The sequence below is a fragment of the Panthera onca genome, chromosome A1 (genome assembly GCF_046562875.1).
Source record: "Panthera onca isolate mPanOnc1 chromosome A1, mPanOnc1 haplotype 2, whole genome shotgun sequence".
Lineage (NCBI taxonomy): Eukaryota > Metazoa > Chordata > Mammalia > Carnivora > Felidae > Panthera > Panthera onca.
In genome coordinates, this window is record NC_138339.1 from 121,579,014 (window position 1) to 121,595,877 (window position 16,864).

General features: G+C 48.9%; 1 protein-coding gene across 3 annotated transcripts; it reads right to left on the reverse strand.

Moving 5' to 3' along the window:
• Window positions 1–759: 759 nt before the first annotated feature.
• DELE1 (DAP3 binding cell death enhancer 1) lies at window positions 760–16,654 on the reverse strand. Of its 3 annotated transcripts, none has more exons than XM_060635873.3 (13): window positions 16,195–16,654; window positions 15,426–15,540; window positions 15,206–15,329; window positions 13,095–13,242; window positions 11,994–12,155; window positions 11,651–11,739; window positions 11,453–11,549; window positions 8,622–8,764; window positions 7,425–7,583; window positions 7,231–7,323; window positions 4,569–4,734; window positions 3,805–4,035; window positions 760–1,730 (listed from the first exon to the last, which is right to left on the reverse strand). In XM_060635873.3, exons 1-12 carry the CDS (start codon window positions 16,223–16,225, stop codon window positions 3,806–3,808), a joined length of 1,557 nt encoding a protein of 518 aa, XP_060491856.1. In that variant the 5' UTR covers window positions 16,226–16,654; the 3' UTR covers window positions 760–1,730; window position 3,805. The 3 variants fall into 3 exon arrangements, with proteins under 3 accessions (XP_060491856.1, XP_060491855.1, XP_060491857.1); XM_060635872.2 differs by lacking the exon at window positions 760–1,730 and adding an exon at window positions 2,489–3,066 and having other exon boundaries at window positions 16,195–16,653; XM_060635874.2 differs by lacking the exons at window positions 760–1,730; window positions 7,231–7,323 and adding an exon at window positions 2,489–3,066.
• Between the last annotated feature and the right edge of the window lie 210 nt (window positions 16,655–16,864).

Sequence of the window (16,864 nt, forward strand, 5' to 3'; positions counted from 1 at the left end):
GGGTAGAGCTGTTTCTGTTCTGAGGCAACTGATCTCTGGTCAGAGTGGGGATGTATGTAGCTGCTCTCGTCTGCAGCATGCAACCAACTCCTAGCATGGGAACACCCAGCACTTTCCCATGAACAGGCTGAGTGACACAGTGTGTATGGCGACAAAATTGAGCATGCTGAGCAAAAAGGTTACGGAAACTTCTTCGCATCAGCCAAAATGTCAAAGCTGAGACTTCGGACATGCTCAGAACAGTTTTCACCAAGATGGGCTCAATCCCCTGGGATATCGAGGGAGCAGGCAAGCCAGCAAGCACTCAGTTAAATGTCGTCTTAATTTGGAAAGCGCAGAGGGACTTTTTTTTTTTTTTTTAATCAACAGTCAGCCGGTTCTCCAGCACGAGGAGTGTGATGCAGTGCTCACTTGGAGCCTGGGGGCAGCTCAGAGATTGACAGGCAGCCTCCTTGTCTGTCACCCAACTTCAGCTTGGCAGCTCACTGACCCTACCTCTCCTCTGGCTAAAACAAGAGTGAGATGGCAACCAATACCCATGGGACTCCGGAGAGAACCATATCCCAAAAGGAAGACAGGAGGGGGAGGGAGGTGTTTTAGCACGGGCTCGGCCTGGCACATAGTATGCACCAAGAAAATAGGTCAGCCTTTTCCAGCTCCTACTAAGTATGGAGTCTGACGTAATGGGGCAGGGGAGGACGGAGGCATGATCAGAAACACTCATTCAACAAACACTTTGTATTTATTGAGCACTTACTAGGTGTCAGAAGTAGCACTGGAAGCTACTTCTTCCAGTGGGGAGTATATAGAATCATGGACTCAACAAATATTTAAAGCACTTACTATGTGCTAGGTAGGCTTGGTGCAAGGAACTGGGTGGAAAGGGGGCAATGCATAAAATCACTCATTCCCTCAATAGATATTTACTGAACATTTACTAAGCACCCTGCACTGTATTAGCACTGAAGATATAATGAATCGAACAGCCTTGTCTGTACTGTGTCACGGATCCCTGAAAGCAACATCTCTGGATAAGGGAACTGAGTCAGCACAGCCTCGCACAAAAGTCTCACTGCCGAAGGGCACCAGGTCCTAAAACTTGGGTCACCCTGTACCTAACCCAGGCAGGGGCCACTCCCCTGTCCTCCCCACCTCATATTTCCTTTCAGGGCACTGATGACAAGTCATTAACAATGGAATTGTAATGGCGAAAGCACAGCAGTGCCTGGGTCTGTGGATGAAGGCCCACCCCTTGGGGATGGACGGAGACCACAGTGACTGAACAGCCAAGGATTTCTGGTCCCTTGACAACATTGCTCTCACGACTCTTCCATCCTGCCTTTCCACAAGGAGAGCTTAAAAATATCCTACCTCCACGTTTAGCACCCCAAATTGAATCAGTACTTAACTTGTAATTACTGAGGGGGAAGGAGAGCTGCATCTGGCCCTCAACACGGGACGCCCGCTGTCCCACGGCTGTCTGAGCTGCCACTCCTTCCCCAGAAGGAATCGGTAAGCCAAAATGACAAGAGGAGGGGAGGAGACTGGAGAGTAGGGTCCCACAGGAGGGCAGGAAATGACATTTTACAGAAGTTGCCCCAGGAAGTTTGATCGGCAATCTGTGTGTGGCTGGGCTCTGTGCTCGGCTCAGGCTGGCAAACATGGGGTTAACCAAGTTCTTTACTGCAGGACTTCTTGGAACCTTAAAGATGCTGATGTACACTGTAAATCTATAAAAAAAGGGATGTCTGGTATAGCGTTTCCCAAACTTATTTGACCACAGAAACTTTTTTTTTCTTGCAGAGATTAGTGCATTGTACAGCTTAAAAACCTAACCTTTAACCAATGTGTGTATTGAGCTCCTACTAGCGTGGGCCTTGTGCTAAGTGCTGAGGATACCAGAATACAAAGACAAGGTCCCAGATCCCAAGGAGACATCTGTGGGAGGCAGCCGCATGAGGGGATCAGTGTGGGGGTGGGAAGGCCAGCATGCAGGGCAGCTCTGGAAAGGGAGTAGCAGTCAGGGGAGACACTAAAGTTGAAAGAAGCTTAGGGCCCCCATGACAAGAGGAAAGTGCTAGAAAAGTGTGGCAGGAGCCACTGGAGGTTGGTGAGAGGGGTGGGCAGCAGAGAAGACAACCTCCACCCCCAACTCCTTCCACTGTTGAACTGGCCAAGCTGGGTGATCTTTCACATCTGAACAGTTACTAGAGGGTTTGGTCCCTCCCACTCCCTACCCTCAACCACATCCATGCTATTGAACTTGGGCTAACATCCAGAAGCCAGGGAATAGCTATTCACAGATTCAGTAATTGGAGTCATTAGCGTTGACTCAGAAATCATTTTTTCCTAAGTCTCTCCCTTGGAGAAGCTTTTAAGACCCTTCAAATTGGTTAATGGAGAGTTTAGAGATGAGGTTGGAGCCTCTGCTTTCAGCTCCCCCTGCCCCACCCCCGGCTCTCCCCAACATACTCAAAGGCAAGAGTGATGAGATAATCCAGTATCTATTTTATTAAACTCCCATCCATTTCTGGCACACCCTTCACAAACAAGGATCTCAAAATCTACACTTTCCTGCTCCAAGCCTCCACTTACTCCCTCACATTGGAGAGATGTGACAGTAACACATAAAGCTAGTGTGAACTGGCAAAACAGAGCCCTGAGCCAGGAGTCAGGGGGCCTGGTCTTCTCCTGGCCTGGTGACTCATAAAGCCATACAACCATGGGCAACAGTCTGCCTCATTGGGCCTAAGTGGTCACCAAGGGCCTTTCTGCAGTGAAATGCCCCCCATGAGCTCTGTAGGGTCAAAGGACATACACCAATGCCTTCGGTCAACAACTGAGAAAACAATGTAGTGGGTCAGGTCACTGCTTCATAAGGTGACACGGCCAGGCAAGGTGACATGGCCAGGACCTGGGTCTTTACACACTTTCTTCTTCTTTACTATGCTGGGGCAGATGCTTAAGTTTCTTTGGGAAGTTGTGTAGATATCTGGCCTCTGCTTTGGGACTCAAGTTGTAACAGAGAAGCCACAGGCTCCATCTTTAGGGCTGAAGTGAGAAGGTCTGAAAAAGTCAAGCAGACATATTAGGTATGTAGGCAAGAAACTCATTCCTCCCAAATCAGTGATGAAGATGATCCTAACTCCACTGGGGATGAACAAAAGTGAATACGGAAGCCCATCTTGGAAATGGCCTGACTCAGTGCTCCTCAAGTTTTAGCCATTCATGGAACCACCATGGGTGGGACCTGTGCTCCCTTTTATCCAATTTCACAATGTTTTTCTTTAAATGGATCGTTTTTAATATCTGTGAAACTATAATGTGCTAGTCACATTTTTACATTATATATTAAATATACAACTACTAAGATAGAAAATATTAGAGTACCTAAAATCCTCTTATGAACCACCAGAAGCACATACATCAGATGTTGGCAAACATCTGTCATGCAGTCTAAGTCTAAGGAAACTGAGACATGGGAAAGAATATGTAAGTGGTTTACTCAGTCACAGGCTATGGTAAGACTCTGGAACCTTCAGGAGAGTTTTTTACAGGTCACTGAATGAATCCCTTTCGTGCACAGAACCAGAAAAAACTATCAATGTTTCCACTGCCCACCTGTGAGGCTACCAACTGGAGGAAAGGTCAAAGTCATTTATTAGCCATGCACTTGAAATTGCTTGAGAACCTCAGCTCTCGCTGGAATGTCCACCTCAGAAAGGGACACTGACACCTATTTTTGTTGCCATCCAACCTGTGCACCCTCCCCACCCCAGCACCAGTAACTATGTCTTATCTTACCTTAGCCAAAACCCAGTCTGACGAGACTCCTTTCCAAAGGGTAGTTGTGTGGGGGAAGAGCTCCCCTGGGACTGGCTCCGAGATGCCCACTTCTACAGAGGAGGCCAAGGTTCCCTGTGCTCGAGGCGTGTGGGAGGCGTGAGGCTCCCGCCAGCAGGGTGTTGAGGCTGCAGAGGGAGGGGCTGGAGAAGGACTTCAATCCTTTAACTGCCAAGTCGCTGGGCCCCAGGGCTGTGAGGAGAGGTGAAAGCAACTCTTACTCATACTGTGGGTTCTTACTTTGGAGCAAGGACTTCTTAAAGGGCTTGGTTGCCCCTGGCATTGGTAACCCCGGCCAGCCCGAGTGACTCAGGAGTGAGCACTCAGAGCCCTCGAAGGGTAATTCAAGGAACTGAGGCAATCTCAGGATACGGTCTCTCCTGAAAAATCCTCAGGGAGGCTACCATTTATTCAACACCTGCTGTATGCCAGGTTGTGCCAAGCCCTCTAGAACCATCTCATTTAATCCTTACAACCGAACAAGTAAGGTACGAGTAGTACCCTCATTTTCAGAAGTGAAGAACCACGCAATTTTCAAAGACATGGAGTCCGAGTTCAGTGACATAGCAGGGTTGTTAAAGCTCAGGTGTGTCTGACTCAAAAAGCTGTGCTCTTACCCATTACTGGGGCAAGAAATGCCAAGGAGACCAAAGACTACTGCCACCCCCTTCTCTGTCACAGGGCACTGAGCTCAGGGAAGGGAACTTGTTGGCTCTGACATGCACCTTTAACCACTGCTTCCGTGGAAAAGAGGGTCCGCAACCTTTCCTGGGCAGGTTCATTGCCCAGAGCCGCTGACTGCTGGTAACATCTTATAGCCTCTCCCAGATTCCTCTGCACACCAAGGCCCTTCTCATAGCAAATTCCCAAGTGGTATCTGCTCTGTGAGTCCTAAAAGGGAAAATAGACAGCTATACAGATATGCACACATGCAGGAGAGAAGAACTGAAATGCTAAGGCAAGAGGAAGGTGGGGTAGTCGGGCAAGCTGGGGCTTCATCCATATAGGTCCAGTCCCAGTCCCCCCTGTACCAAGGGATCTCAAGTATGAAAAGCCAGAGGCCCAGAGTGTGCCCAACACAGAGGAGCGGGGGATCCCTCTGCCCAGGGAGATTCGAGTGGCAGTGTGGCAGCCTCTCGCTGAGGCTGATGCTGAAGGCAGACAGAAGTGACGGCCACAGGAACTACCACCCAACTGTGGGGAACCTGGGAGTCAGGCTCCTAGTTAGGCTAGAAGAGCCAGGAGCCAGGGTAGAGGCTAGGCTTCTCAAAGGCCCCAAAAGCCTTTCTGAATCTCTGCCCAGGGGCTGCAAAACATACACTATAGAGAGTGTCCCTCCTTTTAAAGGTTAAAAGTCTAATAATCCCTTTGCCCAAAATGCTGGATCCTCTCTCCTCTCACTGAAAACTATGATCCTCAGAGAGGCATTAGCAGGTAGGGCTTAAGAGAACAACCTATATAGCCAGACTGTCTGGGTTCCAATCTTGGCTCTACCACTTACCAGCTACGTAACCTCAGGCATATTATTCTATGCCCCTGTGCCTCAGCGTCCTCGTCTATAAAGTGGGAAATAATAATAACACCCACCTGATTGAATTGTTATGAAAATTATATGTGTTAATACATTAAAGTGCTTACTGTTATTATTACTTTCTTATTATTTTAGTTGCCCTAAAGAGATTTTATTTTTTATTTTATTTTATTTTTTAAAACTTTTAACATTTATTTATTTTTGAGACAGAGAGAGACAGAGCATGAACAGGGGAGGGGCAGAGAGAGAGGGAGACACAGAATCTGAAACAGGCTCCAGGCTCTGAGCTGTCAGCACAGAGCCCGACGCGGGGCTCGAACTCACGGACTGTGAGATCATGACCTGAGCTGAAGTCGGACGCTTAACCGACCAAGCCACCCAGGCGCCCCTCCCTAAAGAGATTTTAATCTCTCCCTCTTTACTGGAAAATTATTATATTCAAGCGCCCAACTTAAAAACAAACAAACAAACAAAAAACTCTGTTGATCCCCAACCATGGTCTCATTTCTCTTCTAATTTCCAGAGTCCAATTTCTTGAGAGAGTTTCTGTAACTTGCAGGGCAAAGTCTATGTAATAAATATGGTGGACTCATGACCGTAGACCAGCTCAGAACACAGCGCTGCACATTCCTAAGGCCAAAACAGCCACCCTGCAACACTGCTCAGTACAAACCTACAAAGACACAATTACTCCCGGGGGGTGGGTGTGTGTGTCAGGACTGTGCCCAACACCCTCTGTGCATTTCTCCCAGCGTCCTGACCGAAGTGGACCAAGGTGCCCTCAGGCATGTCTAGCACATGAGACGGTGAAGCACACTCAGCCCGAGATAGAGCTGGGACTCCATCAAGGAAGACAGGCACAGAGGCAGTTCTAGTTGGTGACACTGGTCCCCTTCTGAAAGCTACTACAGGTAACAGAGTAAAAACAAAAAAGTATTCTGATGCCCAAGAGTCCAATCAGGTACCACTGTGTTGGCCAGAATACACCGAGAATCAGCAGCCCCAGTGCATGAAAATTCCAGTACATGCACATGGCTTGCTTTAATCCACTACTCCTGATCTTTCAGCATGCAGCGCCCAAAAAAGTCCTGCTCCAGTACATTTCAGGAATACAGCAAACCACAGATGCCTTTTTGGTGATTCACACTGAGGTGAAGCTTTGAGATCACCTGCACTGAAGACACCTGTTTAGCGCAGCATTTCCCAAACCCATCTGACCATGTTTTCCTTCCTATTATAAACACCCCATGAAACTAACACTCTGGGGAACAAACTCACGGTCCTGCAGCCTGGATGCCAAGGCCCCCAGACACCTGCCACCCCTGAAACTGTGCAGTGTCTTCTGACTTCCCCAAACTGCACTGTCCATGAGGGTGCACCTTCCCTGTGCTCAACTGACCAAGCACTCACACACCTGCTACCTCAGTTAGATTTTGATCCTCACAACAACACCCCTGTGAAGCAGTCGACAGGTGAGGCAGTCATTCCATCGCAATTTTCCAGATGAGGAGAACAAGAAGTGACCGGCTCAGGAATATGCTGGTAAGCGTAGCAACTGGCTCCGCAGTGAAACAGGCCCTGCTATGGAGCATGCCGACATTTCTGTGGTGCAAATACTCCACCCACAGCTGATTTTAAACTACCGACAGCTCTCACAGATTGCTGTCAGCCAACTCCAGGGCCCCACTAGACCTGCTCAAGGGTCACACAGTAAGTCAGCAACAGTTAAGACCTGAAGCTGGCCCAGCGTTCCTGTCAACCCTCTCCTATGCGCAGCAGAGCCTGGTACCAGTTCCAAGATTCCCTCTTTCAGCAGACTCGATCCCCAACATGTCTGGACACTGGCAATCCCATACCCCATTGTTGGCCGCAAGCCAAAGGTATTTCACAGCTCTCTGCTCATCCAGGTGTGGCTCCTTGGTGAAAAGCACCCCGAGGAAAGCTTGAGCCTGTGGTTCAGGAGGAAGGAAAAAGGCATTTCCATCACTTTCAGGCCCCGCATACTACAGGAGCCCAGGAGAGACTCCCCACACCCACCCTGGGCACTCACCTCTCTCAAGCCCGAGTGTGCAGCCTGCTTAAGCATGGACACTGCCCTCTGGCACTCAGGATCCCAAGTGGAGGCTGGGCCTTGCAACAGGCACCTGGCGTAACGGTACTGAGCCAGGCGGTGACCCTGGCTGGCAGCCAGCTGGTAAAAAAGAACTGCCTGGGACAAAGGGAGAGACACCTAGTCAACTGATACCTCTGCAAGCTAGCCTTCTCTTTGAGCGAATTTGTAAAAACTATTTTAATTAAACAATACATCATCATTACAGATTCATCAGAAAATAGATAAGCCAAAATTTCAAAATAGATAAACCAAAAATAGAAACATAAAATCCCCCCCAAATCCTGCCTCCTAAAGATCATTCTCTGTTCACTTTTACTTTACAGCTTTGCAAATTTCTTCCCACATATATGTGTATTTATACATGTACACATATACACGCACATACACATACACACATAAATGTGTGTATGTGTGTGTGTGTGTGTATAGGGAGAAATAGTGAGAGAGAGAGAACATTCACACTTTTGTAACCTGTTTTTTCACTTAACAATACACCATGAATGTCTTTCCCTGACAGTAAATATAGATCTAGTGCATCATTTTTAAAAAATGTTTATTTACTTATTTTGAGAGACTAGGGCAGGAGCAGCTAGAGAAGGAGAGAGAGAATCCCAGCACAGAGCCTGGTATGGAGCTCAAACTCAGGAACCATGAGATCATGACCTGAGCCAAAATCAAGAGTCATATGTTCAACCAAATGAGCCACCCAGCTGCCCTTGGTGCATCATTTTTTAAGGCCCACATAGATATTATTAACCAACTTACTATTGAATAACTTTCAAGTTGCTTTCCCCTTTTTTTTTTTGCCATCATATACAATTCTAAGAAAAGTACATTCTTATATATATATAACATCTTTGCGTACTTATCCTACATTTTTACAATGAATTAATCCATTCATCAAGGTAAGGTTCTAGGTCCTGAGGATACAGCTGCAAAGAAAAAAGACAAGGTCCCTGGCCTCCTTCTGAATCTAAATTCCTGCAAGTTAGGAGCTTCTGTCTTCTTTTTCCCTCATGGCTGGGAGAGAGAAGGTGAACTCTCCCCAAGCCCTCCTGCCGCTCATTTCTGGAGGTCAACTTTGGGCAGGGCAGCTCAGGAGACAGGCCTGGGGACAAAGAGGAGGTGCAGTACCTTGCCAAGGTCCCTGGGGGTGCCTCTGCCATGCTCATGACACAAGCCCACATTGTACTGTGCTTTGCTGTAGCCACGGTCTGCTGCTTTCTGGAAGTAAGAAAAGGCTGCCGTGTAGTCCCCATTCCTCATGTTCTCTGTCCCTGTAAGAAAGCACAGAGTGTAAACACAACTTCCTCTGTGAACCTCCCCACATCCTTGGCCAGATCCTCATAAGCTGCTTCCTTTCTTTTTTGTGCTAGACACTCAGCATATGTTTCCAGCCTCCGAATATTTCACTGGTTTGCCAGAGACATCAGTGGGTTCTGCCCTCCTATACAACATCCTCCTCTTGGTACCAGCACCCCAGTTTTCCTTGGAGAGCAGCCCTCCTCCCCGCTGCCCAGTGCTATCAATCATTGTGCTATGCTCTTCCCAACCAGTAGGTCCCTCACTCAGGAATCTGAATCCTGATCTGGTTGAGGCAGGAGAGAAAATAGCTTTTGCAGGTTTATTCTGACAGCAAAACTCTGAAGACACTGTCCCTCAGTTACTGCCCCCTGGATCCCCGGACCTTCTCTATTCCTGTCCTGAGATTTGGCAGATCAACAGATCCCAGTAGATTCCTTTTGTGCTTAAGTTAGCCAGAGTGGGCTTAGGCTGCTTGTAATGAACTAGATCGAATTGATAACAGCTGATACTGTTAATCCTGCTTTAGGAGGAAACCGTGAGAGAGAAAGTAAGACAGCTGTGACCAGAACTCAGGTGTGTCCAACAGCAAAACCCACGTTCCGTTTTATCATCCAAACAAATGAGCAAACAGGAAACACAGACGGGGCTGGGCACAGCCAAGTCCCAACTCAAACCTTTGCTCAAGTTGTCTCTCCTCCCTGGGCTATCTTTCTGCCTCCACCATCAGACTTTCTCATTCTGCCTCTGCTCTGGAAGCTTCAGACCACACTCAGGCTTCAAACACTCTTTTGGTTTTTACTCAGGATACAAGCCTTTTTCCATGAACTAAACTGTTTCCAGAGTACAAGCCCTGTCTCCTCAATTAGACTGCAAAATCCTGGAGGCAGAAGCAGAAAAAGAATGTAGAAGAAATAACTTCGCATAGGGTGAAAGCTCTATACAAATGCAAAATATGATGATGGCTTGTGCTCCCTTTGTGTTCTGCCACACTGCTTAGCATTGCTGAATAAATGAATATATGAATGAAGGAATGGGCAAGAAAATCCTCAGAAGAGACTGTCGGCCCATCAAAATCACAAAAAGCTAATGAGGTAGAAGCCAGGTTCCATTCAGCCAGCAGTGAATTAAAGTTACCTCCCTGCTGCCTGAAAATTTGCTGTCCAGGATGCACAGAGCCATCTGTCCTTGAGAAGACTCAAGAGGGCAAAGGATCCCACCCCTGTCCCCACTGTCCACACTGGCTCCTCGATCCATCTCTCTTCTCTGTCCCCTCTGCCTCTAACCTAGACCAAGCCACCATGACGCTTTGCTATGCCATCAGTAACAGCTCCAACCCAGTCTCCTGTTTCCTCTGGCATGCCTGCACTCCACATTTGTCCACACAACAGCCAGAGAAATCTGAAAAAGTACATTAGATCATGTGACTGCCCTCCTCTTCTTCCACTGTAAAACCCTCCAATGGCTTCTGATCTCCCTTAGGAAATCCACACTCCACAGTGGCTCAGAAGGCGTTGCCTGACCTAGCCCCTTCCTCCTTCTCTCACTTCATCTGTTTCTACTCTCCTGGTGATTTCTAAGTTGCAGCCACACTCACCTTTCTTTTATTCCTTTCACAAGCAAAACTCAATACTGCCTCAGGACCTTTGTACTAGCTGTTCCCCCTGTTTGGAAAGCTATTTCTCTATACAGAAACAAGACTGGCTTGTTTTTGTCAGTCAGGTCTTGGCACAGAGTTCTTCCCATCAGTGAGGACTTCCAAATCAAAAGCTGCTCCTTCCCCGAGTCACTGACACATTCCCCTGTTTACAATTCTAACATTTACCATCATCTGAAATTCTTTTTTATTCATTTGGCAATGTTTTATTCTTCTCCCCCTCAATTCACACATCAGCTCCATGACAGTAAGAACTCTGTCTCATGAATCACTGTATCCCTGACACCTAAAATAGGGCCTAGAAAAGGTGAATGCTTAACAGCTTTGTGCTGAAAGAATCCCACCTTCTCATGCATCTGCCCATTACACTCCAACAGATGCTGTTGGCAGTCTGGGTTGCTGCATTAAAAGGCCTGAAACTTAAGCCAAGTCACTGCAGAGAACAGAACAAATGGTGGAGGGGCATCTAGAGTCTCCAGATGTGGTAAGAGTTCCTGTCTGTGCATTTGAGAGCCTGCTCCAGACCTTAGGAGTCTCTTCTCACCTAAACGTGTCAGAAAACGTAAGGTATCCTCCCAGATTTATTTTCTGCTTCTTACACAGTAACAGAATGTTCAGGTAAGCACATGGACATTCAGCTAGAGACTACATTTCCCAGGCTCCTCTGTGACCAGGTGTGGTCAGAGGCCTACATCCTGGACATTGATTTGTGCAACTTTCTAGGTGGGGAAGGAGTAGTCCTTTAGCTTTCCCACCTATCCCCTTCCAGAAAGAAAGCTGCAATAGCCAAACAGGACCTTGAGACGGAAGTCAGTTTTAAGAATGGCAGAATCATGAGGATGGGTCCCTGACACCACTGTGCCACCATGCCAGGTCTAGTCTACCTACCCGGGAGAAGATAAATTCTCTCAATTTAAACCACTCCCTGCCCTAACTCTGTTTGACCAACCCCATACCCTTTCCGTTCTCCCATCCGCCTGCCTTGATGCAAGGTCCACCCAGTTACCCAGGAAGTTGAAAGCAATGGAAACACTGAGCTGGAAGAGCTGCTGAATGGAAGTCACAGCCTCCTCGAGGGAAAGAGTTTTTGATTTATCTTGTTCCTGGGGAAGAAATATAAAGACTCATCATGGGAGGGTTCACTCAAACTGCAACCTGCCCAGGGGAATGTGATGAGGGTCTGGAGGCCACATCTGAACCATACCTGCTTTTGTCCGGTGGGCACAGGCTGGGCTGGCTTTGCCCCGGATCTGAAGCTACTGCTGGCATGCAGGAAGCCGAGATCACTAGGGTCTGCAAGGGAAATGGGTGACACCCAGCCAGGGTAAAGGAGAAAGTGTGGTTTCTCCTTTTCTCCCACTGCCCCAGTCTCCCGGCCCCTCTGGCCAGCACCACCACCAGGAATCAAAATCATTCAAAGGACCCCAGAAAGCACGGGCCCTCACAGGAATGACAATTTCCTCATTTGGCATAAGCAGCAACAAATGTCCATCTGCCCAGTCCCCACCCCCTCTACCTCTGGCTGACTCTAGGTGGTGAAAACATACCTTCTTCAGAGAGACCCTGAAGACCAGATGCCCTCAAGGAGCTGTACGAAGAGAGGTTCTCAGGCCGAGTGGAGGGTTCTTCCTGGCCCAGCCTGGGTTCCCTAAGGCCATTGTGCCTGGGAGCTGGGCCATCAGGGCTGGGGAGAATGTGCCTCCGGAGTGCTGGAAAGACCCAGTAAGAGTAGTCACATCAGAAGGGGATCAGCTCAGTCTGCTCAGGCTCGACTGAGTGTTCCCTGAGGTTTGGGGGAAGAATGTGGAATTTCCTCCTTCACATACCTCTACCTCCTCCTCCACTTCCTTTGCTGGGGTCAAGAGGGGCCTACATTTATGCTGATCTCCTGTCCTAGGTATAAATGCTTCATTTGCCTGAATTCTTCCAGTGGCAGGGAGGCATCTACCTCACTCACAGTTGTAGCCCCGACACCTGGCACTCTATTTGATAGTAATATTGATAATGATTATAAGCATAAGAACAAGACCTTAAACTAATACTTGCTGGGTACTTACTGTGTGCCAGGCACTGTTCTAACTCGTTGACAGGTATTAACTCATTTAATCCTCCCAAGAGACCTATGAAGTGGGTTTTACTATTATCCCATCTTATGGATGAAAAGATTGAGGCACGGGGGAGTTAAAAGTGACTTGTTCAGGGACACAAGACTAGTATGCACCAGCTATGGGGCCTGAACCCTGACACTAACTCCAGGGCCTTAACCCCTGGGCTGTATCGCCTGTGTACCATGGTACATAGTAGTTATTCAATGAAGATTCACTTAGTAATGAATGACTGACCAGAGAATGACCTGAAGGGTCATGGGTGAAGGGTAAGCAGGAAGCCACACCCAAGATCTAAAGCAGCCTCGATCCCTGTGGGGCTCCCTTCATGGAAGGGGAGGGGAGGACATGGGAAGACACTGAGGGGCAGGGGTGGTCCACACCCTGGGTGGGTAGAACTTCCTCACATTCCCCTTCCTCTGACTTCAGATAGGAAAGGCAAGGAGCTGCTGATGGCTCTTTTCCTGAGGTGTGTCCAGAGATGCTTCCTGGCCTAGAAAAACTCCCAGCCTAGCCCTCCTGTCCCTGGGACTGAAAACTCACAGGAGCGCGGATGCCACAAGGGAGATGAGAGGAAACAGTCCAGGGGTCTGCGCCAAGAGCAGTGCTCTGCTTGTCGAGGTCCTGCTGGCAGGGACGACTGGAAGTGGATCTGCCTTGCCAGTTGCAGGGCCAGCACGGCCAGAGTGCCCTGGGAAAGACAGCACACTGGGGACCCAGCTTTGCACCAGTTACCTCCTTCAGTCTCACCCTTCAGCTCAAACGCCACTTCCTTGGGAAGCCTTTCCTGACTCCTGGCTGAGGCCAACTAATACCCTCCTGGTGCCCAAACTTGCCTGGTAGAGCCCTGATCACACTGGTACGTAAGTAATCACCTCGACAATTATTTGGCTAAGGTCTGTCTCTCCTGTTAGTCTCTAAGCACCATGAGGACAGGAATCATGTCTGTTTTGTTCACCCACGTATCCCTGGAGCCTAGGAGAACGCTAAGATGTAGCACTAATAAATACACACATGTATTTATTACATGCATAAGGAGTGAATGAATAAATAAAGTTTAAGCAGGCAAAAAGATAATGTGGTAAGCTGGGGCTTGGCCACAAATGCAGTGACAGGTCAGGGCTCACCATCAAGTTCATTCTCTTTCTCTGGCCTGAGGCACAACTCTTCCTTTCTCTCTGACCAAGCCACCCCACCACAGACACATTCAAACATACAGGCTTGTTAAAGGTATCTCTTCTCTGACAGGTGTGTGGAAAACCTAAACTAGCTCCTAGCTCAGAGACTGCTTGGTTTTCCCTGCCCCTTCCTGTCCACACCCAAATACCTGTTTATTACAACAGGCGCTGGGTACACTGGGAAAGATGATAGTCACGTCTCTGTCCTTATGGACTTTATATCTTCACTGAGGGAGAAAGACAAAATTCACGTACACAGAGAAATAAATATAATAACAACAAATTATGCTAAATGTAAAAAAAAAAAAAAAGAAAGAAATCAGAGGAGTTTACACAGAGCATAAGAGGGAGGTCTGACAAAATAGGGCATTAAGGATAGCCTCTCTGTAGGCGTGATGTGTGAGCTGAGGCCAGAAGGAAGAGAAGGTGCCAGCATGCAAATAACAGAGACGTGTATCCAGAATACTGGGACAGCTCGTACCCTTTCACAAGGGCAACAGTGACACAGCTGAGGGACAGCATCAGGACCCCCAGAATCCAAGCCCAGATTCTAGAAGGACTCACTGTAGAATAGCTCTAGGGCTCAGATCTTTGACAAAATGAGAAAATGCTCCCCTCTCCAAAGTATGTTATACCCCTAGTCCACAGCACCAGAGAGAAGTGGCCCTACCATGGAGACATCCCAGGCTCCATTCCGCTGATGACACCAATTTACAGATAAGACAACTGATGCTCGGGGAAGTCAAGTCTTGCCTAAAGCACACAGCATGAAAGTGACAGGGAGGAGATGTGACAGAAATGAGACTGATGTGTGCAGAACCTGGATGACAAAGATTCTGCCTTCTTGGACCTAATGTTCACTACTCAGCACCTAACTTTATACATCAGAGTCAACAAATATTTATTGTTCTGTACTGGGATCTGTAGTAGGTGCTTTTACAAAGCCACACTAAGTATAGCAACCAAGCTGTAGAGCATGGTAGCTAAGAGCATGAGCTCCAAAATAAAACCTGGTTTCTCTACTTAAGAGCTGTATGGCCTTAAGCATGTTACCTAAAGGTCCAGAGCCTGAGTTCCCTTATCTATAAAACAGAGATTATATTTCCCTCACAAGATTTTTACAAGGATTAAACAAGATAACGCATACATAATATTCTACATTAATATATAACATGTTAGCTATTTAGTATTATTCATTGATAACATCTACCCTTGTTCTCGGCTGTGTCACAAGTGCCTAACAAAAATGCCTGGCTCAGAGAAGGTGTTAAATAAATGTTTACTGAGTGAAAGGAGAAATAGGACTGAGGGGAAGAGGAGCCGCAATATCTCCCCCAAATATGCCCCAATGACATGGGTTACTCACATTTTGAGTGTGGGGACAATGATGCCCTAGCTCTTGTTTCTAGGCTTTATTACCATGCAGGATCATTCTCATCCACACAGAAGGTCAAGGACAGAGCTGGGAAGACTTACCCATGATATGGCATCCCACAAGGTGTTTGGGGAGACACGGGCAGACATCCACTGGAAGGCATCCTTCCATCCATGAGACCTTGGGCCCCTGTTCGTGCCTGGGCCTGGGCCATGGGGGCCTGACCTAGATGAGGCAAGAAAAGCTATCAAGTTATATATCCCAAGTGGAAGGAGTGGGGGGTAAGGGGAAGGGATGGGTGACGGAATGGTAATATCTCACCTGTCAAAGCTGGGGACAGGGACCAGCAGAGTGGAGGAGGCAGCCTGAGGCTCATTTGGGTTGGTAGACTTTGGAGTCAGCCCCCGGAAGCCGGGTCCCAGCAGACGGGGAAGAGCTATGTATAATAACAAAGATCAACCATCTCAACATGAACGGCTCCACCAATCTTCCCTCTGTTCCTTGACAGAGCCCCACTCCTGGAACCCAGGAATCACTGGCATCTGCCACTGCGTCAGTTCTTAAACAAGGACATAAGTGGGAATCTTTTGCCTAGTACAGTTTCTGAGGTGCCACCCAGGCCAATAAACCAGGATCATCCAGGGCATATTCTGAAAATGCTCCCCGGGTGACTCTGATGTCCTCCCAGGGCTGACAACCACCATTATGAAATTACCAGACATTCCTACGCAAACTCTCGCTCAATGTTTGGAGCGCCCTGACTCTAAATCCTGCCTCTTTTCATTGGTTCCGCACTCCATTGGCCACTACCCACCTTTCACGAATTCGGAACACCAGCCACTTGACCCCTCCCCCTTTAGATAGCCCCACCCATCTCGGTGGTCCTAAGCTCCACCCTCTTCCCCACGAGCCCCACTCACACCTCAAATTCTAGCAGCCCCTGACCAGCGGGCGTAGCCCCGCCCCTGTGGGCCCCGCCTTTCCTCAGCTTTAACCCGGCCCGCTCGGGCTTCGGCTCAGTCCTCCGGCCCGCCCTTCTCCAGCTCGGAGTTTCAGCTGCTTCTCGACACGCGGCTCCGACGCCCCCTACCTCTGCCCAGGAGTCCCGGGAGGCGCCACATGTCGTCGCCAACAGCATAGAGAGCTCGCAGTCCAAAGAGCGAGGCCAGACCTACGGGCGGCGGCTAGAGAGGCCGCTATCGCGCCCTCCGAACGGCCGAGTCCCGAGGAAGCTTCCAGCCAGCCAATTAGAAAGGAGCCTAGCCGGAAGACCGGCGCTGCGCGAAAGGAAGTGGGGGCTGGCGGGGAGGTGAACTGCGGCAAGGGCATGGACGTGGGCCCGGCCTACCCTGGAAGAGGCATCGCTTGCCGCCCGCAAGGGAGTGGGGAGAACCCTCAGCGGTGGGGGGGTGGGGGTGGGGTCGCAGGTGGCGAAGCTGAACCGAGTCGGAAACTGGACTGTGGAGAGGCGGGGCTAAGGGCGGCCTCGGTAGCGCGGGACGACCTTGCAGACACCGTGGAGACGCGAAAAGGGGAATAGTGTACCCCAGCCCCGCGCCTGGACGAGGCGGTAGTAAGCAGGGCCAGTGGGCGGAGAGGAACGCTAGGGTCTAACGAGAGAGGCCCGTAGTCCGCGCTTTTCCAGTCCAGGGCCCTCGACTAGGAGATTCGGGCTGGGACCGACGGGGTAGACGTTAAAAAACTGTGCAGGCAGCGTTGTGATTCCGGGGTTCTAGCTCTGGCTCATCTTGTGTGTACCG

Excerpts from the sequence above, each read along its gene's own strand:
- DELE1 (XM_060635873.3), bottom strand. The coding sequence starts at position 16,225 with ATGTGGCGCCTCCCGGGACTCCTGGGCAGAG. Across the intron at positions 15,541-16,194 it reads CCCGGGACTCCTGGGCAGAG|CTCTTCCCCGTCTGCTGGGA; the intron begins GTAGGGGGCGTC and ends TATTATACATAG. Across the intron at positions 11,550-11,650 it reads TGCCCACCGGACAAAAGCAG|GAACAAGATAAATCAAAAAC; the intron begins GTATGGTTCAGA and ends TTTCTTCCCCAG.